This window comes from Eucalyptus grandis, chromosome 10 (genome assembly GCF_016545825.1).
Source record: "Eucalyptus grandis isolate ANBG69807.140 chromosome 10, ASM1654582v1, whole genome shotgun sequence".
Taxonomy (NCBI): Eukaryota; Viridiplantae; Streptophyta; class Magnoliopsida; order Myrtales; family Myrtaceae; genus Eucalyptus; species Eucalyptus grandis.
Window position 1 is genome coordinate 6,680,309 of NC_052621.1, and position 24,236 is coordinate 6,704,544.

The 24,236-nt window shown below is 42.1% G+C and overlaps 4 protein-coding genes across 6 annotated transcripts; 2 read left to right on the forward strand and 2 right to left on the reverse strand.

The window, feature by feature from the left end:
- The first annotated feature begins 5,572 nt into the window (after nucleotides 1–5,572).
- On the forward strand, nucleotides 5,573–10,022 carry LOC104421467 (non-specific phospholipase C2). The gene is made up of 4 exons (XM_010033421.3): nucleotides 5,573–6,135; nucleotides 7,859–8,466; nucleotides 9,075–9,254; nucleotides 9,447–10,022. The coding sequence occupies exons 1-4, from the start codon at nucleotides 5,633–5,635 to the stop codon at nucleotides 9,743–9,745; spliced, it is 1,590 nt and encodes a 529-aa protein (XP_010031723.3). The 5' UTR covers nucleotides 5,573–5,632; the 3' UTR covers nucleotides 9,746–10,022.
- Nucleotides 10,023–11,070: 1,048 nt separating this feature from the next.
- On the forward strand, nucleotides 11,071–14,653 carry LOC104423470 (non-specific phospholipase C2-like). The gene is made up of 5 exons (XM_039302776.1): nucleotides 11,071–11,103; nucleotides 11,255–11,847; nucleotides 13,709–13,870; nucleotides 13,901–14,088; nucleotides 14,277–14,653. The coding sequence occupies exons 1-5, from the start codon at nucleotides 11,071–11,073 to the stop codon at nucleotides 14,570–14,572; spliced, it is 1,272 nt and encodes a 423-aa protein (XP_039158710.1). The 3' UTR covers nucleotides 14,573–14,653.
- LOC104421466 (hydroxyproline O-arabinosyltransferase PLENTY) lies at nucleotides 14,094–18,755 on the reverse strand. Of its 3 annotated transcripts, none has more exons than XR_001981959.2 (9): nucleotides 17,976–18,754; nucleotides 17,428–17,495; nucleotides 17,139–17,340; nucleotides 16,864–16,961; nucleotides 16,694–16,763; nucleotides 16,533–16,604; nucleotides 16,111–16,224; nucleotides 14,676–15,219; nucleotides 14,094–14,568 (listed from the first exon to the last, which is right to left on the reverse strand). XR_001981959.2 is itself a non-coding variant. In XM_018864340.2 (9 exons), the coding sequence occupies exons 2-9, from the start codon at nucleotides 18,357–18,359 to the stop codon at nucleotides 15,148–15,150; spliced, it is 1,080 nt and encodes a 359-aa protein (XP_018719885.2). In that variant the 5' UTR covers nucleotides 18,360–18,377; nucleotides 18,515–18,753; the 3' UTR covers nucleotides 14,127–15,147. The 3 variants fall into 3 exon arrangements, 2 of the variants coding, with proteins under 2 accessions (XP_018719885.2, XP_018719886.2); XM_018864340.2 differs by having other exon boundaries at nucleotides 14,127–15,219; nucleotides 17,976–18,377; nucleotides 18,515–18,753; XM_018864341.2 differs by having other exon boundaries at nucleotides 14,127–15,219; nucleotides 17,307–17,340; nucleotides 17,976–18,755.
- Nucleotides 18,756–19,773: 1,018 nt separating this feature from the next.
- LOC104421468 (ABC transporter G family member 23) lies at nucleotides 19,774–21,988 on the reverse strand. Its single transcript, XM_010033422.3, has one exon. It carries the CDS (start codon nucleotides 21,920–21,922, stop codon nucleotides 19,937–19,939), a length of 1,986 nt encoding a protein of 661 aa, XP_010031724.2. The 5' UTR covers nucleotides 21,923–21,988; the 3' UTR covers nucleotides 19,774–19,936.
- Nucleotides 21,989–24,236: the final 2,248 nt, after the last annotated feature.

A 24,236-nucleotide genomic window follows, 5' to 3' on the forward strand; every position in this document is an offset into this window, starting at 1 on the left:
AAAAGAGAGTCTCAAGCTTTCTTTGGTACCCAAATTTTCTTGGGTCCTTTGGCGTTAGTAGAATAAGCATTACTAGGCCATACTTTCTTAACAAAGCTTCCAAACCATAGGACACTCTTTTTCAAAATGATCCCTTTGTTACACTTTGAACACCTTAAAGCACTTCGACCTACGAGACTTTACAAAGACTTTCTTGAAATGATTTTTGTAAGCCTCTTTTGACGGTCTTTTCTTAATTCTTTCTTTTACTTTTGGAAAATCAATCAAAGGAATTGTTCTCATTGTCATACCCAAACCGACTTGTTAAAGTAAGGTCTTTGGATTGAAAGAACTTTTTCAAGTTTTTCAGACCCTATTGAAAATTTCTTTGAAATATTTGATAAGTCGTTTTTTAAGAAAGCATTTTCTTTTGAAAGTTTATCTTCATTCTCCTTAAGAGTAGAAAAATTCAAGTCTAAACTTTTCACTTTTTCTTCTAAAATATTTTCCTTTTGTTTTAAAACTGAGTTTTCCTTTTTAAGTTCGGAAATCCTTTTTAGAGAAGTCTTAAGACTAAAACATAGTTCATCAATGTATTTAGAGACTTTGACAGGGATTTTATAATCACTTACCTCAAATTCACCGTCGAGTCCGATCCAGACCGAGTCCGATTGTGCCATTAGACACAGTTGGCATATTCCTCATCACTTTCTTCACACTCGTATCGCTCCAAGTTTCGGCTTTGAGAGCTTTTCGAGACTTTTCAGCTTTTCCTCTTTTCTTCTTCAGAGAGGACAATTTGGTCCGATGTGTCCCTTTTTCTTACATTCGAAGCAAACTACATCTTTGTTTGGTTCTCATTATCAACAAACTTGGTTTGTTGTTTCAAGACTTTGTTTCCTTGAGTTGAACTTTCTTCCTTTTCTATTCAGCTTTCGAACCTTCTAATCATAAGAGCAAGCTCCTCATCGTCCAAATCTTCTTCGAGTCTCAGTATCATCGTAATCATCGTTAGATTTTAATGCAATGGATTTCTTACCTCTTGGATCTTCGTCTTCATTAATTCGTTCCACTTCATAAGATCGAAGAGTTCCAATCAGCTCGTCTACGATAATGGCATAATTCTTTGCGTCTCTCTTATTGAAGTCTTTATATGATTCCAATCCTTGAAGAGTCCACGCAGAGCTTATTCACCTTCATAGGATCAGAAATTTTCTGTCCTTGATTCTCAAGGCCATTGACAATATCGTAAAACGGCTAAACATGTCGGTTATAGATTCTCCTTGTTTCATTTTGAAGGCTTCATATTGACCAAGGAGAATGTTAATTCTCGGTCTCCTTCACTCGGTACCTGTCCTTCATAAGTGATATGTAATCGTCCAGACTTCTTTTGCCGTATCACAAGAAGATATTTTGTTATATTCAGTTGGTGATAAAGCACAATATAAAGAGTAAATTGCTTTTGCATCGAGTGCTTGTCTCTTGTTTATCTCTTCTTGAGACATTCCGCTGGTTTCAACAGCTTTCTTTCCTCTTTCGGATGCCGATGCGCAAAGAGTAGGAGTAATTCCTCTTTCCACCACATCCCATTCCGAGGATCCTTTGATCGTAGAAAAGCTTTCATCTTGTTTTTCCAGATGTTGTAATCCTTTCCATCAAAGTAGGGTGGTCTGGTATTGCTTTGCCCTTCCATCGCCCCCGGTGCTAGCATACTAGCCATGGATCTTTTACTCGAAGTAAAACACTTCAAATAAAGTAAGAACACAGGCTCTGATACCAATTGATAATGCTAGTACAAGTACCTAGAGGGGGGTGAATAGGTTTATGAAAATTTTCTTGAAGATTGCACAATACTTAGACAGATGAAGTATTAAAAAATCAATCGTAAGACTGAGTAAAGGAAAGAGAGAATTAAACACGAGGTTTATAGTGGTTCGGCTTGATTCAAGCCTACGTCCACTCTTCGCACCGACAGCCGATTGGCTGGATTCCACTATGAACAAAGAAATGTTACGTTGTTGATCTTCCTTGATTTCTCGATGTAGATGATCTACTACACTCGCTCAAGGTATCACCAAGTATAAACACTCTCTATGTATACAATTTCGCTCGAACCGTATTGACTAACAATCAAGGTTCTTCGACTCGGAATTTTTCTATCGATCACACACTTAAAACAACTAGAACGTCTTCCTTTTATACTCCTTTATGCCATCATAGCCGTTGGCACTTACCAAAGGAATTCCTCCAATCTACCCGTTAGATGGAATCAATTAAGAAGATCATCCGAGCTATTTAAGGAATCTGATGATAGCCCATCAATCCTGTTCGCCCATACAATCAAGATTTTGGTTTCCAAGAATAGAACATTCCAAGAATGTTTCATCGACCATCGGATCTTTAATTGTTCTTAGATAAGAATAAAAAAATCCGAAGTGATTATCCAACCAAGGGATCTTTTCCAGAGGATTGGATCGAATCCCCAACCATATACTTCGGCTTCGGATATCCTTCGCCACTGGATTAGAAAGACTGTCAGTGAGAATAATCTTGAGTCTTGAGTCTTGAGTCTTGAGATTACAAAGTCTTGAGACTTTAAACTATCGATATTCAGACTAGACTGATAGAAATGTTTTGTCAGCTTCAAAATATTCTGGAAAGATTTCTCCAACACATATACAAGCGATTATTCAAACCCTTATTTACATAGAGTGCCTGAAGTTTTGCCTATAATGCTGCAGCATCTTTCTCCTTAGCCACCTCTATTAACATCTCATTTGATAAATTTATTTATTCTTTCCATTAGTTCTACCCTCTTAGAGGCTTTCATTATAATCAATAACTCATCTTCATAATCTAGTACTTTGGCCAAACCTAGGTTGTTAATAGCACACGCATCTTGATGCTCCATAATCCAAAGTTGTTCATCCCGCTAAACTTCTCAATTTCAGCTTTCACTTAAACATAATTGCAATAACATAATTTTCAGATAATAATCAAACAAGCAAAAGTCCCAAGTGACAATCAAGAAATCTAATCTCAAGCTCTAATACCAATTGTTATAGTTTAATATGCAGAAACGACAAGATCTTGCAAATTAAGTCAATATGAAATCATCAAAGAATTAAACGAGGAATAATAGGATACCAGAAATTTATATAATTAAGTTCGAGTGTTGATACCTACATTCATAGAAAGAACCAGCAGCGAATAATCCACTATAATCGGAGAATCAGAGTTACAATCGCTCATACACTTAAGTATTTTCCACACTTAAATTTAAGACTAAATTCAAAAGTGTTTACAAATAAAGATGTAAATTCACAGTACAAAATCAACACATACTCAAGCTCAAACAATACGCTCACATAAAATGAAAAACAAGAATTGCACTATTTGGGCGTGTTTGATAATGATTATGTTCCTGGGAACAAATTCTGATCAGAAATGATTCTTTTTTATTCTGTTTCCGGGAACAATTTTTGAGCAAAAAAACGCATTTGGTAACTATACAAAATTTCTAATTCTAGAATAGAAAAAGAATAGAAATACGTTTAGTAACTACATAAAATTTCTATTCAAATTCTAAATTTTTATCAAATTATAGAAATTCTATTGATTAATTATATTTATACTAAGTAATAAACATATTAACTAATCAATTTTTTATTAAATAGTAAATAATAAACTATAGTATAAACTATAAATATAAATACTAAATAATAAATTAAAATACAAAATTAAATATGTATTTTATAAATAGTAAAATTTTAATTCATACTTCAATTTTTTTTAAATAATTTTAATAACTTTTTCCTTTTTCCTTTTTTTTTTTCCTTTCTTCCTCCCCTTCTTCTTCTTCAAGGTAGCCGGCGGCCACCGCCTTGGGACAACCAAATGACCGGCCTAGATGAGGGTTGACAACCTCACGGGTTTGTCATCGGCCCTCGTCGGCCGAGCCTCACGGTGGCCAAGCTGTGCCTCACCCAACCATCGACCTCATTGGACCGTCGTCAGCTCTCGTCGGCCGAGCCTCGCCAAATCAGGAGGCTCGCCGGATCGATTGTCGGCGATCGGCAGCAGTGGGCGACGAATGGCAACCGCGGCGGTGGTAGTAGATGAAAAAGAAGAAAAGGGAAGAAGAAGAAGAAGAATAAAAAAATGGTTTGATTCTTAGATTTGTTCCCGGAAACAAAAATCGACTTTTTTTTTATCTTAATTTCGTTCTAAATCTACTTCTAGAAATAAAAAAAAATAGAAATTTGTTTCCAAAATAAATTTTTACCAAACACGATTGATTCTTTTCCAAAACTACTCCTGATAACAAAAAATCATAATCATGGCATGTTTGAATGGTTACCAAAGAGGTAATTTCTTCTATACTCTTACGACAACTTGATTTTTAGTGTGCAGCTCTGGCTTTGTGCGGCTCCAAGGACGTCATCATGTGTGGGGGCTCTTATTCGGCTTAAAGGAACCTCTTTTTTCCCTTTTTTATACGGCTTCTGCAGGAGACGGAGAGAAGATAATATCTTTCTTGGCAAAAGTCCTCCCAGACCCTAATTTTGTCCTTTAGTGCAAAACTAGTCCAAGTCAACCTTGAATTCGTATATGCAATATTTCACTCTAGATAGTTACGGAGATCCAACACCTCAAGAAAACCAAATCTGATCCAAGCAATAGAGTCTGAATAAATCAAAATCTTTCTATGGATTAAGTTTCATAAAATTTCGAACTTAAGACATAATTTAATATTGTTATATCGTGACGCTTATCACCATACATGATGATCATTTTATCAAAGCAATTATGATGAAAATTTCGCTTCGCAGGTGTGTTGATTATAGAATTCTACCCTCTTGTTTAAGATTCAATAACATTAATCCATGAGCACATCCATTTAAGTTCTTCTTTCTCAAAAATTTATAATTAATAAGTTATGAACGATCAAATAAAATATAATACCCATTCTAAACCGCATCAAATTCCCTGCACTCAAACGATAGAAATTGTAATTATCCCACTCTCGAGGAGGTCAGCATAATCCAATTTCAGTAAGCTTAGGATGACCCTAAGTTTGTCCGGAAGAAACTATGCTGTCATCAACCTTTATTCCATCCTTACAACTTCAAACTTTTCTGCTCGGCTATAACAATAATCAACGATGACAGAAGATGACAGAGACCTTAACCTGTAATTTGGCACATAAAATTTATCACATCCAGGGGACTCGTCCCAATATTCGCTCCAGCTTGACCATTAGACCATGCAGGCAGCAGGCGAAAGACGTACGGCATTTTACTGCCGGAAACGAAGCGGGTTCACATGGTTCGAGTACGTGATCTTGAATATCTGCTTTTTTAGTGATCTCATGTGATATAAAAATAGGTCGAACTTTGCCAATTAAATTGACACGATCCCGATTTATTATATCCCCATCTAAGATAATTCGTTACGTCCCGCAACCTATTCGCACTCTTCTCCCAAAACAAAAAATAATATAGAAAAAATGCACCCGAAAGAAAAATATAAAAACTGGACAGAAGAAGAACTCCTTTTATCAGCTCAAAGCCGCCCGTAGCAGCTCACGGACTCCTCTCATTCCCTCTTCAACTTCCAATCTGAAGAAGAATTCCCTTCTTTTGTTTCGAGAATGTCTAACAGGAAGAAAAGCAACTCACTTTCTCCAACCACCGCCCTCTTCCTCCTCCTCGTCACCGGCGCCGCCGCCTCCTTCTCCGCCCATGCAGCGACGGCACAGGGCCCCATCCGGACGGTGGTCGTCCTGGTGATGGAGAACCGGTCCTTCGACCACATGCTGGGTTGGATGAAGCGCCTCAACCCGGCTATCAACGGCGTCGACGGCTCTGAGTCCACCCCGCTCTCCACCGCCGACCCCAACTCCACCCGGTTCTACTTCGACGACCGCTCCCACTACGTGGACCCAGACCCGGGCCACTCCTTCCAGGCGATCCGAGAGCAGATATTCGGGTCCGACAACATGTCGGCGGACCCGCCCCCGATGGACGGGTTCACCCAGCAGGCCTACTCGATGGACCCGTCCATGAACATGTCGAGGGACGTCATGAGCGGGTTCAACCCCGATATGGTCGCCGTCTACAAGGCCCTCGTCTCCGAGTTCGCCGTCTTCGACAGGTTCTCTCCTCAGTCCTCCTCTCTCACTCTCTTGTTTTTTCCTTTTTCCCTTTCTTTCCGATATCAAAGGATAATGCAGAACGTAAATAACTGGAAAAATTTTGTTCATTTCACATCTACCGGTTTAAGAGGCGGGCCTCACAGGAAACCTGCAATGGGGGATGATTGTTTCGACGGATCATGGTTCGCTTAGGGACATGAGTTCACAGAAAACATTTTCTTTCCCACCAAAACTTAATATAGGAAAATGGTTTCCTTTATGAAAAACCGAAAATATAACTAGGTAGGCGCCAGGACCTAAAACATTCCCGGGTGCCAAGGTTAGGACCAAGCCTCCGGCACCCGACCCAGATCCAAAAAGGCGTGCTCGGATCCCCGCCGCTCGAACTCTGATCCCTGAAAACACCGTGCGCAGGTCTCGGTGCTCAAGCTCAGCACAATGGTTAATAACACTAGGTTCTTATAAAAATATTTATCAAAATTTTTGAATTTCGAATTATTTTGTCTTTCTTCTTCCTTGGTCGGTCCCCGGCCACAACGTTTGCTGACGACCGGCCACAGGTGAGTTCAAGCCTTGGCCAAGGCTGGCGAGCTAGGCAAGGCTACTCCTTTCGTACTTGAAACATATCCTCAAAAAATTTCTTCATACCTCCATGGCCAGATGTGAGCTCGTGAAACAATCGGAAGAGAAACCGGAGCTTCATGAGCCACAACTTTGCTTTCCTTTCCTCCTCCGTCCATTTCCTGAAATTGTTGGCTAAATCGGCCTCAGGTTAGTAGTTTGGCGAGTCTCAAGCCTTCCCTAACTCGCCAAATTTTGGCAAGGCTTGATCTCACTTGTGGCCAATTGCCGGCCATGGCTATGGCTAGTGACCAGCCAAGAAATAAGAAAATAGCAGAACAAAAGAAAAGAAATAAATAAATAAAAAAAAAATGAAATTTTTAATAATTTCTCTCAAAATCCATACTAAATAACAAAAATATTTTTTAATTTATTTTTAGGTTTTAGTTAAAAATAAAAGAACATTATTATTTTCACCAAAAAAAAGAATATTATTATTTTCTAGAAATATTATATTTTTCATGAAATAAATATAGTTAAAATTGCTTTTTAATTTATTTCGTAATTGTTAGATTAAATTTTATTTATATTTTGACGAAAACTTTATAAGCGGGAGAGAGAGGATATTCTTGGTTTGATGCGGGATTATAGTTCCCGAAAGATGAATCTTCGCGCTTTTGACTAAGGATAGATTTGACATTAAAAAGGAATTGCGTTTAATTGCCACTGTCGATTCATGTGTACGTGGAGTGTTAGGCTGGAGCTTAATTATTAATTCGACGAAAGTACTAACTTTCTTCAACCATTCATCTTTCGCGAATTAAATCAAATTTTCTTGCTAAAAAAAGAGAATTAAATCAAATTTTAAAAATAGAGATATTTAAAAATGAATAAGCCCTATCATCCACTTCATTTCCAACACACCTTAGCTGTTCTCAGCTGGGGAAATAGCTACTTTTAGTCTGAAAGTCATTCAATCATGGAGTTGGCTTCTTCAGTACCTTGAATTGGAATCTTTCCCCGATAGAATCTATGTCTCCCGATCAAAAGCCACAGTTTGCTGATGACTTGCATAAAACAGGCTGGTCGGTATCTGGATCTTTTCTTTTTGATGGGAAAGAATTCGCCATTTGACTGATTAATTTGTACATATGCTACTAGGTGGTTCGCGTCTGTGCCGTCGTCGACCCAACCGAACCGCCTCTACGTGCACTCTGGCACGTCGGCTGGCGCCACCAGCAACATCCCCGCCCTCCTCAACAAGGGCTACCCGCAGCGCACCATCTTCGAGAACCTTTACGACGCCGGCCTCTCCTTCGGGATTTACTTCCAGAACATCCCCGCCACGCTCTTCTACCGCAACCTCCGGAAGCTCAAGTACCTCACCAAGTTCCACCCGTACGGCCTCTCCTTTAAGAATGACGCCAGGCGGGGGAAACTCCCGAACTACACCGTCGTGGAGCAGCGCTTCATGGACACCAAGCTGGCGCCCGCCAACGACGACCACCCGTCGCACGACGTGTACCAGGGGCAGATGTTCGTGAAGGAGGTGTACGAGACGCTCAGGGCGAGCCCGCAGTGGAACCACACGCTGCTACTGATCACGTACGACGAGCACGGCGGGTTCTTCGATCATGTTCCCACGCCGGTCCGCGGGGTCCCCAGCCCGGACGGCATCGTGGGGCCCGAGCCGTTCAACTTCACGTTCAACCGGCTGGGTGTGAGGGTCCCCACCATTGCAATTTCGCCTTGGATCGAAAAGGGCACCGGTGCGTTTTCCTATCACTCTCCCATTAACTTAGAAGCGTGGTGGAACGTGAATCAGCTTATCATAATGCGTGTGGACGGTAATTTCCAAGCAACTAGTCCTGTGAGCGTCCAATCACAGATCGCGGAGGAAAAAAAAATACTTAATCACAAAAGAATGGCGTGCAAGTCACGCAAGCTTTTTCCTTTTGGTTTTTGCTCTGGAAAAAGACATTGTGAGCTGATGGTACTTCGACTCTGGTTGATGAACTCTCCTCCTCTTTTTCCAGCCTTTTCTTTCTCTGTCCAATTGCTCAACTTGCGAAAGTAATGCTCATCATTGAAGTTTTGTCACATTTCCTCTGTTGACAAATCACTGGAATGTGAACAGAACCTGGGTTTCCTTCATGAAAGAGATTTCCCTTCCTGAAGTGAACTTTATAAAATAGTGGGTGGTCCTTTGACTGCCTTCGAAAATCACCAGTGTCATTCGCTTAGGCCATTTGGATGACTCTGTCATCTATACCCCACAGTTTGATAATGATAAAAGAGCTTTGTCGACCGAATAACGAAAGTTTTTCGTTCTTCTGTACAATGTTGTTCATGCTCTCATGACGACAAAAAATTGCAGTTGTCCATGGGCCCAACGGGTCGCCCTCTCCGACGTCCGAGTACGAGTACTCCTCAATCCCTGCAACAGTCAAGAGGCTTTTCAACCTCAGCGCGCCTTTCCTCACTAAGCGAGATGCATGGGCTGGCACATTCGAGGGCATCGTGCAAACACGCACTCAACCAAGAACTGATTGTCCAGGTTTGGTGACAGATGCACTGATTATTTCCACACAGTCAGAACATAGACGAAGTCATGTATATGTTAAAAGCACAATAGTGATCATTTCTCAATGCGAAAACACAGAATTTCGCAAACAACATCATAAGTTCATAACTAGTATTTGATGAGCCTTCAAGTAAACACATAATTTGTATTTTATCATGCCGACAGAGAAACTCCCGACTCCAGTCAAGATCAGGAAAGGCGAGGCTAAGGAAGACGCCAAGCTAAGCGAATTCCAGCAGGAGCTCATGCAGCTCGCAGCGGTGCTGAAGGGCGAACACATTTTCTCAAATAACCTGGAGAGTTTCGGGAAGGAGATGACCGTCAAAGAAGGAAAGGAGTACATGGAGGATGCAGTCAAGAGCTTCTTTGAGGCGGGTCTTTATGCCAAGAAAATGGGTGTTGATGAAGAGCAGATTGTGAAGATGAGGCCTTCACTCACCACAAGGCCATCATCAAAACCCTAAAACATACACTCCCCAACATACAGATGCTGTACATGAGCAGAGCAGAAATGTTTGAGCATTGTAAGAAACAGAAACTTAATAAAATCTAAAGCTCTCCTGCAACGAAAAGGTGAGCAACAAACGAAGGTGACTATTTTTGCAAGTTTTCTTGCTTCATCACAATTGCACAGGTGATAGCACATACTTCACATGCTGTATGTCCAAATGTTCATTAGTTCATCATAGGGAAATTGACACAAATGGCTCATGAATTTTGGCTTAATGTGCAATGTGGTCCCTAAACTTTAGCTCAATATTCAATATAATTCCTAAACTTTTAATTTGTTCAATATGATCCATAGACTTTTAATACATGTTTAATTTAGTCTTTGTACTATGTGCAATTCTGTAATGATTTTCACATGACAGGTTAGCTTCTATTTAGTGTTTCCCATTGGGGAATATTAGCGGTGGCCTGATTCACCATCTTCACCAATCAAACTTGCCAGAAAATTAAACAAGGAAAAAAATTGAGTGTCACCTTCCCATCCAGCTCTTGTAAAAAGTGGGATATAGACCTCAATGCACACAAGTTTAATATCTTAGGATAGATGGCACAAATGATCCATAAACTTTGGCTCAATATATAATGTGATCTTAGAAATTTAAATTTGTTCAATATGCCTCGAACTTTTCTAATTATGGCACTCCTAAAGCCAAGGCTAGTATATGTATAGTACCGAAACAAATCATCATTCCCAACTCAAGACCGTATTTCCATACCTTAATGCTCACCCTCATGCCCAATCACCCTTCCATTAAAGGAGCTGTAAGGCATTTTTCGCTTGGCAAGTGCGTTAATTATGAAATTTCTCCTCCTTGTTAAAGATTCAATAATGTTGATCCACAAGCACATCCAATCAAGTTCGTCTTTTCTCAAAAATTTAAAATTAATAAGTTATGAACAATCAATTACAATGTATTAACTGCCTTAAATCACATCAAATTCATCGAGCCTCAACAATTCCTACTCTTGAATTGCAGTTGTCCCACTCTTGAGGAGCTCAGCATATTCCAAGTTCGGTAAAGCTTAAGATGACCCAAAGCTTGTCCGGAAGAACTGTGCTGTCATCAACCCTTTCTCCATCCTTTCAACTTTAAACTTTTCTGCTCGGCTGTAACTAAAACCGATGGCAGAAGAAGACCAGACCTTAACCCGTAATTTGGCACATAAAATTTGTCACATCTAGGGGAGTTTTCCCGATATTCGCTCCGTCTCGGCCATTAGGTGAACATGCACTGCGTTTAAAGGCCGGAACCGGAACGAGTTCACATGATCCGAGTACATGATTTTCAATATCTGCTCTCTTGGCGATCTGGTGTGGTTGAAAAAGAAGTCAAAACTTGTCCATTAAACTAACATTAACACGGTCTCAAATTATTGCATCCCATCAAGAGATTTCATTACGTCGCGCAACCTATTCACACTCTTCTCCCAAACTGTCTCCCCTGTCACCCCCATTTTCTCAGCCTCCCGAAGCAGCTCACGGAGCTCCACTCACTCTCTCCTCAACTTCCAATCTGAAGAAGAATTTTCTTCTTTTGTTTCGAGAATGTCTAACGGGAAGAAAAGCAACTCGCTTTCTCCGACCGCCGCCTACTTTCCTCCTCGCTCTCCTCCTCACCGCCACTGCCGTCTCCTTCTCCGCCCATGCAGCGACGACCCAGAGCCCCATCCGGACGGTGGTCGTCTTGGTGATGGAGAACCGGTCCTTCGACCACATGCTGGGGTGGATGAAGCGCCTCAACCCGGCAATCAACGGCGTCAACGGCTCCGAATCCAACCTGCTCTCCACCTCCGACCCCAAGTCCCCCGGGTTCTACTTCGACGACCGCTCCCACTACGTGGACCCGGACCCAGGCCACTCCTTCCAGGCGAGCCGGGAGCAGATATTCGGGTCCGACGACACGTCGGTGGACCCGCCCCCGATGGACGGGTTCGCCCAGCAGGCCTACTCGATGGACCCGTCCATGAACATGTCTAGGGACGTCATGAGCGGGTTCAACCCGGACATGGTCGCCGTCTACAAGGCCCTCGTCTCAGAGTTCGCCGTCTTTGACAGGTGTTCTCCTCAATCCTTCGCTCTCATTCTCTTGTTTTTTCTTCCAATCTTTCCGATATCAAACAATAATGCAGACCCTCTTGTAAATTATTGCGTTGTGAATATATAATAGAGAAGAGATTGAGAAGAAAAGATTGAAGAAGAAATAAAAAGCCAAACGTGAAAACACTAGTTGTTCTGTATTGTTCTTTAAACTCATATTTATATGAGAACAAAAATGTACTTAGTACCGAATGACAGAATAGGGAAGATAAACGTTCATTATATAGAAATATGTACTTAGAATGTATGATACAAATGTACCAAATAAGTACATTAGATAATATGAATATAATAAATATTCATTTATATGTTTCATAATAGACCCTAAATAATTGGAAAATTTATACTCGTTTCATATGTACCGATTTAGTAGGCAAATTCCATTTATCTCACGAAAAATAATTTTTTAAATAAAATTTCTCATTTTCTAAAATTTAGTTTGCTTGAGAAAATGAGTAAAGGAAGCTTAAATTTAGGAAAATGATTTCTTTTTTGAAAAATCAAAAAAAAAATTCCAAAATATGGCTAGATATCGGTATTTAAATCCTCAACTCGACATTTAGGCACGAAAAACCCAATGTTAGTTCTTGAATCCCGACATTCCAGACCAAGTCACTAGCAATCAAGCGAGGGTCCATCAGGGTGAGGCCCCTAGTGCTCGTACCTACACCCAACCCGAGTCCAAAAAGGCCATGCTCAAGTTCCTGACACTCAAAAGCTCTAGTCCCGAGTCCACAAACACCATGTGCAGGTTGTCGATGCTTGGGTTTGAGTCATTGGTTAATAAGATGTACATTCTTATTAAAAAAAGTTAAAAAGCATTTTTTATTATTTTTAATTTTTAATTTATTCTTTCTTTTTCTTTTCTTTTTGCTTCTTCCTTGGTCAATCACCAATCACAGTGACGTTCGATGACTAGCCACAAGCAAGCTCAACCTCACTAGCTTCGAGCAAGGCTACTCCTCTTGTACGTGTAACCTATCCTCGAAAAATTTGTTCATATCTCCATGGCCAGATATGAGCTCATGAGCTGATCGGAAGAGGAACTAGAGCTTTGTGATGGAGCTGTGACTTTGCTTTCTTTTCCTCCTTCGTTCATTTCCTGAAATTGTTGGCTACATCAGCCTTGACAAGTGGGCTGGCAAGACTTGAGCTCGCCTGTGGCCGATCGCCGCCATCACCATGGCCAGCAACCAACCAAAAAGAAGCAAAAAGAAAAAGAAAGAAAAAATAAAAATAACTAAAATATAATTTTTATTATAATTTTCCCCAACAAATGGTGAAAATATTTTCTTCTGTATTTTGAAGTTCTGGCCAAATATCAAAAAATAATATTATTTTTTTTGAAAACAACTTCTTATAGTATATTTTTTAAGAACAAACGAAGTCAAGGTCGCATTTTAATTTATTTCGTAATTGTTAGATTGAAAAATTAAAACTTAGAGAGAGAGAGAGGATATTCTTGATTTGATTCGCGACCATAATGTTGAAGTTGCAGCTACTATTAATATTAAAGTGATAGAATGAGATGGTCACCAATAATGTCTAACAATAATTCAAGTTCAAGCAAGAATCTTCACAAGTTTGATTAATGATGGATGTTGACTTAAAAAAGAAAGTGATTTTAATTGCCACAGTCAGATTCTTGGGGAGTGTCCTGCTCGAGCTTAATTGTTCATTCGAGAAAAACACTAGCTTTTCGAATCAGTCTTCTTTTCGAACCAAATCAAGCTTAAAAAAAGAATATTATACTAATGTATTGTCCAGATATTTCATTTTCAACAGGAAAAAGTCGCCATTTAACTAATTAATCGTACAGGTGGTTTGTGTCCGTGCCATCGTCGACCCAGCCGAACCGCCTCTACGTGCACTCTGGCACGTCGGCAGGCGCCACCAGCAACATCCCCGCCCTCCTCATCAGGGGCTACCCGCAGTGCACCATCTTCGAGAACCTCGGCGTCGCCGGCCTCTCCTTCGGGATGTACTGTTGTTCATGCTCTTATGACTGAAAAATTGCAGTTGTCCATGGGCCCAACAGATCGCCCTTTCCGACGTCCGAGTACCAGCACTCCTCAATCCCTGCAACACTCAAGAAGCTTTTCAACCTCAGTGCGCCCTTCCTCACTAGGCGAGACGCATGGGCCGGCACGTTCGAGGGTATCGTGCAAACTCGCACTCAGCCGAAAACAGACTGTCCAGGTTCGTTGACAAATGTACTGATTATTCCCACATAGCCAGAACAAAGATCCAAGTCATGTATATGTTAAATGCAACAGTGGTGATTGCTTCTCTATGCGTAAGCACGTGATTACAGAACCGACATCACAAATGCATAGCCTAGTGCCTTTAAGTAAACATGTGTGATTTGTAGTTTAACATGCCAACAGAGCAACTCCCGACCCCAAACAAGATCGGGAAAGGCGAGGCTAATGAAGATGCCGAGCCAAGTGAATTCCAGCAGGAGCTCTTGCAGCTTGCAGCAGTGCTGAAAGGTGATCACATTTTCACAAGTTACCCCGAGAGGCTCGGGAAGGAGATGACCGTCAGAGAAGGGAAGGAGTACATGGAGGATGCAGTCAAGAGCTTCTTTGAGGCGGGTCTTTATGCCAAGAAAATGGGTGTTGATGGAGAGCAGATCGTGAAGATGAGGCCTTCACTCACCACAAGACCATCAAATCCCTGAAACATACACCCCCAAATAACAGATGCTATACAAAAGCAGAGCAGAAATGTTTGAGCACTGTTATAAAATTAAAAAAAAAAAGTAAATAAAATCTAAAGTTCACCTGTAACAAAAAAGTGAGCAACAGAGGAAGGACATTACTGTTTCCAAGTTCTCTTGCTTCACAATTGCACAGGTGATAGCACATATTTTTCATGCTACTTGTCCTTCTCTTTTGTTCTTAGGATTTTGCACAGTAACTTACAAATGTTCATCAGTTAATCCCCATCCGACCAAACCATTCTACATTGTGTCTGACCAGACATTCAGTTGACACAACCCTCCGAACCTCTCAAAACTTTTGCCGTGTCCAGCAGTACAACTGTTTTATACAGAAAAAGGAAATTAACCAGTATTGTATAACTGTCCCGGCATTGAATAGATCTATGGTGTGGCTTGAGCGGTTTGTTTAGTTGCCTGAGCCGCCGATTCTTTTCTGCGATGTTCGATCACTGCAGGGTCGTTCCTTAAGACCACCAGCAAAAAATAGCAATAAGAGGATATGTGCAGTTCTGTAATGTTTCTCACATAGCAGGTTAGCTTCTATTTAGCGTTTCCCACTTGGGAATATTAGCAGTGGCCTCATTCACCATCTTCACCAGTCGGACCTGCGAGAAGATTAGATGAGGAAAAAATGTGAGAGTATCACCTTCTCATCCAGTCGTTGTAAAAAGTGGCATATAGACCTCAATGCACATAAGTTTAATATCTTATACTCGAAATGGAGACCATGTCTACACAAAGTAGAGAATGATTCCAGCTTCCAAAGCGGTTTAAGATCACAACCCAGAAAGACAACACAGAGATTGACATGTTAAGTCCCTCCAACATAAACCGTATCGCCAAATTTAAGATCACAGGCGATTTAGCAATAATGAATTGGCTTCCACCAAAATACTTCAACAGCCTAAAAAGCATGAAGGATCACAGCAATCATGGCATCCATTGCCTATTTTCGGTTGAAAGCCTTTTCAGAAAGTCTTTAGCTTATTAAACTGTGTATGCAATAGTAGCAGTTAATTCGAAGGCCCTTCAAAGAGTGAAAAATCACAGTAGTTGCTATTTTTCACATTTATAGTTGAAGAACATTTTCTAGTACCGAAACAGACAATTAAAACTATAGTTTCGTCCCCTTCTAAGCAAACTTCAGTTCTAGGAACAATATAGAACACAATTTCTGGCACTTTATGAAGACAGACAGATTGCAGGTTTCCCCTTTACCAAAAAAAGACAGATTGCAGGTTCAACAATCTTAGTAGAAATTTACCAGTGGCAAATGGAAGCAGAAGAAACTATAAATGGTTTTTGATTAGAAAGCATGCATCCAGGAAAATGCTCATGATCAGGCCTAGAGGTCATATAGTTGATCATCAATCAATGAGAGTGTCTGCTAAGTGTGTTGCACAGTTAAAGAGTAATTATAAAACTCGAGAAGCACAGTTTAAGCAACAATCTATACTAGATAACCTCTTGTTAAGTAGAATTCAATTGAGACTTACCACACTTTCAGGAACACCTGGCGGAGGCAAAGAAAGATTTCTTGGAGGTGGACCACTAAGATAGGATCTCTTGTCGAAGCGCCATTCTCCAATCTTGCCATATGTCAGCTCACCCTAAATATCGACAACTTGGAAGTAAAAGTTGGATCCAAGAAAAAAAAATACATAGGGCCAATTATTGATATTCGACTTCAACTTGTTACAGAGATGCAACATAGTGCAGTCGGAAGTCACACATGATAAGCAGCCTGTCCTGCACTGCCAACGCTTACCCTCACTGACATATATGTACGTACATATATATCTATGTATACATAAATATCTATGTATACATAAATATGCGTGTGTGTGTGTGTGTGTAATATTATATATACATATATATGTATGTAGATAGATAGAGACAGAGAGAGAGTGCCCTTCACCTTCATAGAATAGTCGCAGCCATAAGTGTAATGAATTATGAAGCTCTTTCCAACTTCTAGATCCCATGGTGGCTGAAAACAGGTTGAATCATAGTAGTCTCGTCAGTTTGACTGATTGTTTGACAAAGACCAAATGCAAGCTGTTTGAGTATCAAAATAACCTGCAGCATGAAGTCCTTCCGAAGAATATGCTTCACCTTGTGGAGAGCAGATGCTACAGCATAACCATACCTAGAATAAAAAAACTAAAACTCTCAAGCAGCAGCCAGCACAATATCAACGGCCAGACAGTACATAGAGAGACAACATTCTTCAAGTTTTTGTTACTCACATTTCTAGCACCCATCCAAAGGCTTTATCAGTTTCGGGATCTTCCTTCATTCTCAAAGAGACATTCATCCATGTAGGCGCAATTTCCTCCAAAATAGACTGGATCAAAATTTAAGTGAACATGAAATTTGAGGAATATGTATTGTCCTGACTTCTGGGATAGACCACAGAATTCATCAATACAGCTTTTGGTTCACATGACAAAGAAAAAAGAAGCAAGGAGGTAATATATGGTCAGTGATTCTCAGTCAACAAACTCTCTTTCTTAGAGCCAACCTTTTGAATAATTACTGGAGAATTGCCAATGGGATCGATATCAGTTAAAGGACCCTTTTCTTTGGGGTAAAACTTCCTAATGATTTTTGCTTTTTCAGCCGGTTTGATGTAGAAGAATGGGTATCCCGCTGGGTGGCTTCCCTTTGCCAAGTTAGGGAAAGGACTTACAAATATGTGGTCCGGCTCCGCCATTAGAATATACCTGTATAATTTGAGGAATGCAAAAAACCATCAAATTTCATGACTGGAATGAACTGAACTCTTCTATAAGAACTACTTAAGAACTCACTCTTCCTCAATAGTTGCACTTTCTAGCCATTGCACAAAAGCCCATGGTCTGTTTAAGACAATATAACCCTGCAGGAAATCACAAAATGTCACATAAAGATCTAGAAAAGCTTCAAATGCCGAGATTCTGGGAAACAATGATCAAGAACTATCAAAGTGATGCTCCAAAACGGCTGCTATCATCATCCATTCTCCATGAATTGTTCTGTGTCATGCACATATTAATTCTTAATATCTAGTTTCTTCTTGCCAACCAAAGAGAGGATTATGCCTCGCATCTAGTTACAACTTATATCGACAAAGCAAAGCAGTCCATTTGCCATTAGCTTATTACCCCGAGATAGAAGTCTGGTGCACCCGGATCATCAAAGCTGTTGTCAAGCACGGGCAATTGCATGAACTAATCCTTCTAATAACCGAGTAAGAGCGGCAAAATTCAAGCGCACGAGCAGCAACGACCCCACATATGCACTGGAAAAACCCCACGAAAACCACACACACACACACAACAAGACAATGCATCGAGAAAATTCAGCAAGAATTCCTTACTCGATCCAGCCCATCAGGAAGAGGGTCGACCACGAAAGTGTGCATCTCCTCCATCAAGTGATCAGTTCTCCCCGAGTGCAGAATCCGGGTGAAGTTGCCCATGTCCGACCCGGGCATGTCCCTGACCTTCTTGTACCAATAGTACATAATTCGGCACTGCCACTGACTATAAGGAGCGTCGGTCGCCGTCACGGCAACATGGTATCGCAACCCGGTGACGGGATCGGACATTCCCAATGCGTCGGTCACGGCGGCCCCCGGGTTGGGACCCTTGTTGTGCATTACCATGTGCAGCAAATTATAAGCGGCGAAAAGGAAAACGAGCCCGAACACCACAAAGAGGGGCGAAACCCGCCTCACGTGTTTCCTCTCGATCGCGGGCATTCTCGACAGGAACGAAATCTAACCGAAACCATACGAGGAGTGTGCCGGGCAAAAAGTCAGCGGAGGAGGAGGAGGAAGACCAAATTCGCGAGAGAGAGGGAGAAAGTCAATGGGAGATCAGATCTCAGATGCAAAAGCAAATCACGTCACTTTACCTCAAGAGAATTTCAGAGCTTCTTGCTTGAGACTGGAGAGAGAGAGAGAGAGGTGGGGTGGGGGCTCTGGAGGGATTTTGTTTTTGTCTGCGCTTGCAGGTCGAGAGCAGCCAGAAGCAGAACGATATATACAGCGACTAAAAGCTGACCGAAAAGGAGCAAACTTTCGCACTCTTTTTACTCGTCTTTTTGTCCATCTAACCAAATTCTTAGAAGGCTTGATAACGAAACAGACCAGACCCCAGACTCTTCATAATGTAAAATTTTCTGGGATGTTTATCCGAATCAAGTTCTTAAAAGTCTTCGTCTTGACACTTCCAATTTGTAAAACTTTAAAGAGAGATATTGCCTGATACCGGACAAGAAAAAAGGTGAAGGTACGGGTATCGATGTGTAGAACCTGCCTCGCTAGAGGACGGCCTGCCGCAGTCGATATTTTAGCGCACTCTTGTCGTGAGGCGGCCAAGTAACCGCCACTAAGGATCACGCATAGCAACTGCGCTGACCACAAGACCGCAACTTTCGCCCTCTTGACTCGTCTCCTCCTCCTTTTCTCCCTCTCTAATCGTCGTTTTGCTCTTGTGCGTATTTCCTTTCATTACTTTCTCAGTAGTGGAAGCCGAGAAAGCGCCATTTTTGTCGTTAAATATCTGCAAATGATGAAGAAAAGGGTCCAGCACAAGGGTCTGCTCTGTCTCGTCATTCAACAATTGAAGAAAAAAACTAAAGGAAGGGAACCTTTTCGAGTTCTGTTCTTTCTGAGATTTTGGCGTACTTCCCTACAATTATGTCCGGCCTATAATCAAATGATGACACACAGGATTCCATTAGTCATAATTGAAACACGATCATCACTGACCTATTATAAAATCTCAACAAGTATCTCGAAGCAACATTCTCCAAGGTCTCCTTTTTATATCGTGACTGGGCACTGACACTTAAAAACAAAAGACCCGCAATCATCTTAGGGATCATCTGTCCATGTTCTGATTCCTTGTCCAACTTCTGATATAAGTTGATGTTGCCAGTTTTACTACTTTTTTAATTATGATAACTTCAGTCAAACAAATTTCCCATGAAGTCGAGCTTTTGACAAAGGCGATTTCCTGCATAACCGATGAATTTGCATCCGACAGCACGACGACTGTAATCTGAAGTTTGCCACTAACTGGTCGCATGGAGAAGAATCTGCTCTTTGTGCTCGAATCAACTATCTAGTGCTAGAGTTTTGCAAGGCAATCTGATGAAGAGTATATAAATGAAACTAATTTCTCTATCTTATTTGGTTATACAACCGTAGAAGAATGCACTTTCTGTTAGAATCTAATGGAAAAAGTATAACGCTAAAAGGAAATCTCTATCTTTATCGTTATCATTCTCCAGCAGGTTTGAGACATACTACACTCCGACACCAACCATCTCTCATTTCGTAGTTTTCAAAGCCCTTCGGACAAGAATTAACCAGCAAAGCACGCGGTAGAGCACGAAGAAGCCGAACATGATCCCCACATTGATCCATCTGGTGTCCTTATCGAGTCCTCTGCTCTTTAACACATCTTCACCAGTGAGCAAGCACCTGTCATCCTGATTGTGCCGAGAGAAGCACTTACTTCTCATGCTCCAGTACTCATTCGTGAGAAGCGCATCCAGGGGGTACCGATACAGTGAGACATAGTACATGAAGAGCCAATACTTCGGGATGCTCTCTTTAGGGATGAAGTATCCTGAGAACAGGAAAAATGCTCCCAGGACAGTGCAGATCAGTGAGTTCCCGGAAATGAAGTCCGGCGACACGGCACTCAGGAAAAGCACCAGAGAGCTGGCCATCAGGACAATGACCCAGACGATGAATGTGAAGAATGCAAATGCGCCGATTGATGGATTGAGCCCAACGATCCAGTAAACAGGCACAGCGAAGAGAAAAGCCACAGCAAACAAGAAAGGAAGGAACACAATGGTGTTGGCAACCATGTAGGAGGAAATCCTGTAAGCTCCTCTCGACGACTCCTTCATCAGGACGCGCCGTTCTTGGAGGTAAATCGGCAGGGCCTCAACTGTGGACGACAGCAGGAAGCTCAGGCTGAACGCAAAGAGTCCTAGCCTCTCCGTGACCCCTCCTTCGTTCTTTCTCATGTTTACGTATACGCTTCCTAGGCCGAAACCCCCGACGACGGCCTGCATTGTCCTTGCCAATAGGAGTTGCTTGGTTCGGTATATGATCTTCCAAAACCTTGAGCAGAGGAAGACTATCTCAGAGAAATCGAGAAGATAGTGATTGTGCGCCTGTTTCTCGTTGCTTTTTTCTCGAACCCGTCTAGTTTCGACTCCTGGCCACATCGGATAGGAGTATGGCAGGGTTTCCTTGTCTAATAAGGCTGGTGAATGGCCCTGGCAATAAGTTGTTTCCAATGGACTTAGAATCTCCATCGCAAACTCTAGCGTGTTCAATTGGAGCGGCACCTGAAGTCCTAGCTTAGCAATCCTCTCCTCGAGCAATTCAATGCTGCCACTATGGACAACTGACCCGCGATAGAGAATCAGGTAGTTGGAGATGAATCCTAGAATCCGATAGCTGGGTTGGTGGATGGATATGATGATGGTCCTCTGGTGGGCTTTTGCCATCGAGGATAGCAATTCAATCACCTGGAGCGCCGACTTGCTGTCTAGGCCCGAAGTCGGCTCATCCAAGAGCAGGATCGGTGGGTCGTGGATCATGTCAACTCCGATCGAGACCCGTTTCCTCTCCCCGCCCGATATCCCCCTGTTCTCTTCGTCCCCGACAAAAGTGTCCGCCGCGTGGGTCAGCCCGAGCTCCTGCACCAAGCCCTCAACCCTCTCCTCTCTCTTCTTTTGGCTCATTCCTCTGAGCCTGAACTTGGCACTATACATCAGAGTCTCCTTCACAGTGAGAAGAGGAATCAGATTATCTTCCTGAGCCACAAAGCCACATGTCCCTCTCAGCTGAGCGGGGCTAGTCACTTGGTCGTGATTGATGGAGATGCACTTCGGGTCAAATTGCTGATCTTTCACCCGTCCCGCCAGGACCCGAATGAGGGTGGACTTCCCCGTGCCGCTCGGGCCCACGACAGCCAGGATCTCGCCGCTCCTGGCTGCAAATGACACCGAATTCAGTATGCTAACGGGCTTGGGATTGCGAAGCAGGCCGAAGGACCAGGGAGCGGCTAGGGAACCCTGCGGCTGGACACGATAAGAGAGGTCCTTGACCGTCACGTCATGGCGAGCCGGCTCGGACGGGCTCCGAGGAGGGGGCCGGCAGGGCGGCGAGTGTGAGAAGGAAGAGGAGGAAGGGCTGGTCGACTCGTCTGGCGAATTCGAGGTGGAGAAGAGGACGACTTGGTCGTCCTCGAGGGCTCTCTGCCGGTGGAGGAAGCAGCTAGTAGTGGCCATTGAACTTGGAGGAGGAGGAGGAGGAGGTTGGATTGGCTGCCATTTTAAGGATTTAAAGCGGTGCTGAGAATGGTTCAAGGAGGTTGGATTGAAAGGCTTGAAGGACGTTGGACCAACCCAAGATGGAGTGGGAGAGAAGGTTCTTCATGGATGGTGGTGAAGGGTGAAGATAGGTGATGGTGTTTGGCAGCAGTTGGGTAAGATGGTTTTGACATGAGCACCGTTCAAATTTGATATATTAGTAGAATAATCGCAGTGCAGAAACTATACGGGTAATACTCATGGCTATATTCTTGTCAATATATTTGGCCAACCATATCGATTCATCACAATAGAAGCTATGCAGCAGTGAAGTTTGATTTTCTTTTTTGGGCCTCCATGTCAATTTCACAGAATTTTTTTGTCTTATCCAAGCAATCTAATTCGATTGGAACTGAGATTAACTTGCGATTGTATCTTGATTTACCGGAGTTGAATAACATTTCTGGTACATTCACTTTAGTTTTTATAGAAGGAATTCCGAACAGATTATGCTAAAGTCACCTAATCTGGCAATAGCGTCAAAATGTTTTTCCAAAGTACAGAGAATGGCTCTGCAATTTTCTTAATCAACGTCGACGCATGCGAAGAAAAAAATGCATGCTTCAAATATAAAGAGGAATAGTTGATCTCATAAAATCCCTCGTTAATCACTCGGCGACGAACGATGGGAGTTGCTACCTCAGTTCTCTCCCTCCCTCCCTCTCCTCATTTAAGAGGACATAATGGCTATTCTCAACTTCTGTCAACCCACTTCGCAAGAGCCATTAGATCACTTGGGGACCTGCGTGGTCTAATGGGCCTCACAAGAAGTGGGCTAAAACCTGGGGCTAGAGAATGCCCAAAAATAGCCGATCTAGTGGTCGTTGGGGATGAGTATGGTCCGAGTAGGCTGTTTCCCTCCTAGAACCGAGAATTGCCCACTAAAAACCAGTTTCAAAATATTATAATCGAGAACTGCCTATTTATTTCATGGATCCATCTAGAAGTAGGACCACTGGTTCATTTCCCGAATAAGTCTATGGAACCGGTTCCACAAAGTTTCGTTCACTTAGGGCAACGTTTCCCAATAAGCCAAAATAAAGCAAAAAATAAATAACTTCCCTAATCTTAATTGCAAAATTATTAAAATGATTAGGCTCATGTTGAAAGTTGAGAGTAAATAGACGTTAAGCTTGAGAGTTGATGTCATGACTAAAAGAATCGTTCAGAACCGCTCTTCATATTCCTGATAATGCGGTGGTTGCTAATTTATTTTCGCCGTTAGGCCAATCCTTTAAGGAGTTCTTACTGAGATGGGGTATATCCCTCCCGAACTTGTCTTTAAGTAATGACAGATTTATATGGTGCGGTCATCCATCGGGCATCTTCTCTCGTTGGATCTCGCTTGGAATGTTATTAGGAGTAGGAAAACTCCTAACCTGGGCTCCTTTGATTTGGGACAATGCCATTGTTCCTCGGTACCAGTTCATCCTCTGGCTTATCGTGAAGAATCGACTTCCCACGCAGAGTATGCTTCTATCCTATGGGCGCATTAACTTCAGTGTATGTGCATTATGCAGCGAAGTCCCTGATTCTAGAGACCATCTCTTCTTCGGATGTCGCATCTCGACTTCTCTGGCCTTCTTTTGGGCCGCCAGATGCAACCTTCCTTGGAGAAATCAATGCTGGAGTGAGATATTCTCTTGGGCTCGAAAGTTCCTAACTGGAAATGATTTCTATCATAGAATTGTCCTCTCCTTCGGGGCCCTTTGTCATCTCATTTGGAAGAAGAGGAATGCAATCATCTTCAGAGGTGAATCCCTTGTCGTTCCGGCGCTCAAAAACCACCTAATTAAGGTGGTTAAGGACAAGGTTAGTACCTTCAAGAATGTCGATCCTGCTCCGAGGAACAAGCGGCTTCAGAGAGGATGGGGCTTTGATCCGGCGGTCTTCTCCTCGGTCTCCTGTTGATCCTTCTTGTTTTTCCGTATCTGGTTGTAATTCCGTTCTTTGCCTTTAGGTAGAGTGCAGGAGGTTCGGAGGTTGTCTCCGTTTGTCTTCTTTCTTCCTTAGGAGTTTCGTCGCTTATCATGTAGCCTTGTGCTCTTTTACATCGGATCCCCTCACTTTGCCGCCACTGGTCAGAGTGTGGGTTATGGTTCCGATCTTTTGTAAGCTTCCCCTCTTTTTATTTTAATTACCTTTACCAAAAAAAAAGAGATAACTCAAACAAAATAAGAATAATACAAGACAAGCAATTAGTCAATGGATCGGAAATTTTTCCTTCAATTTA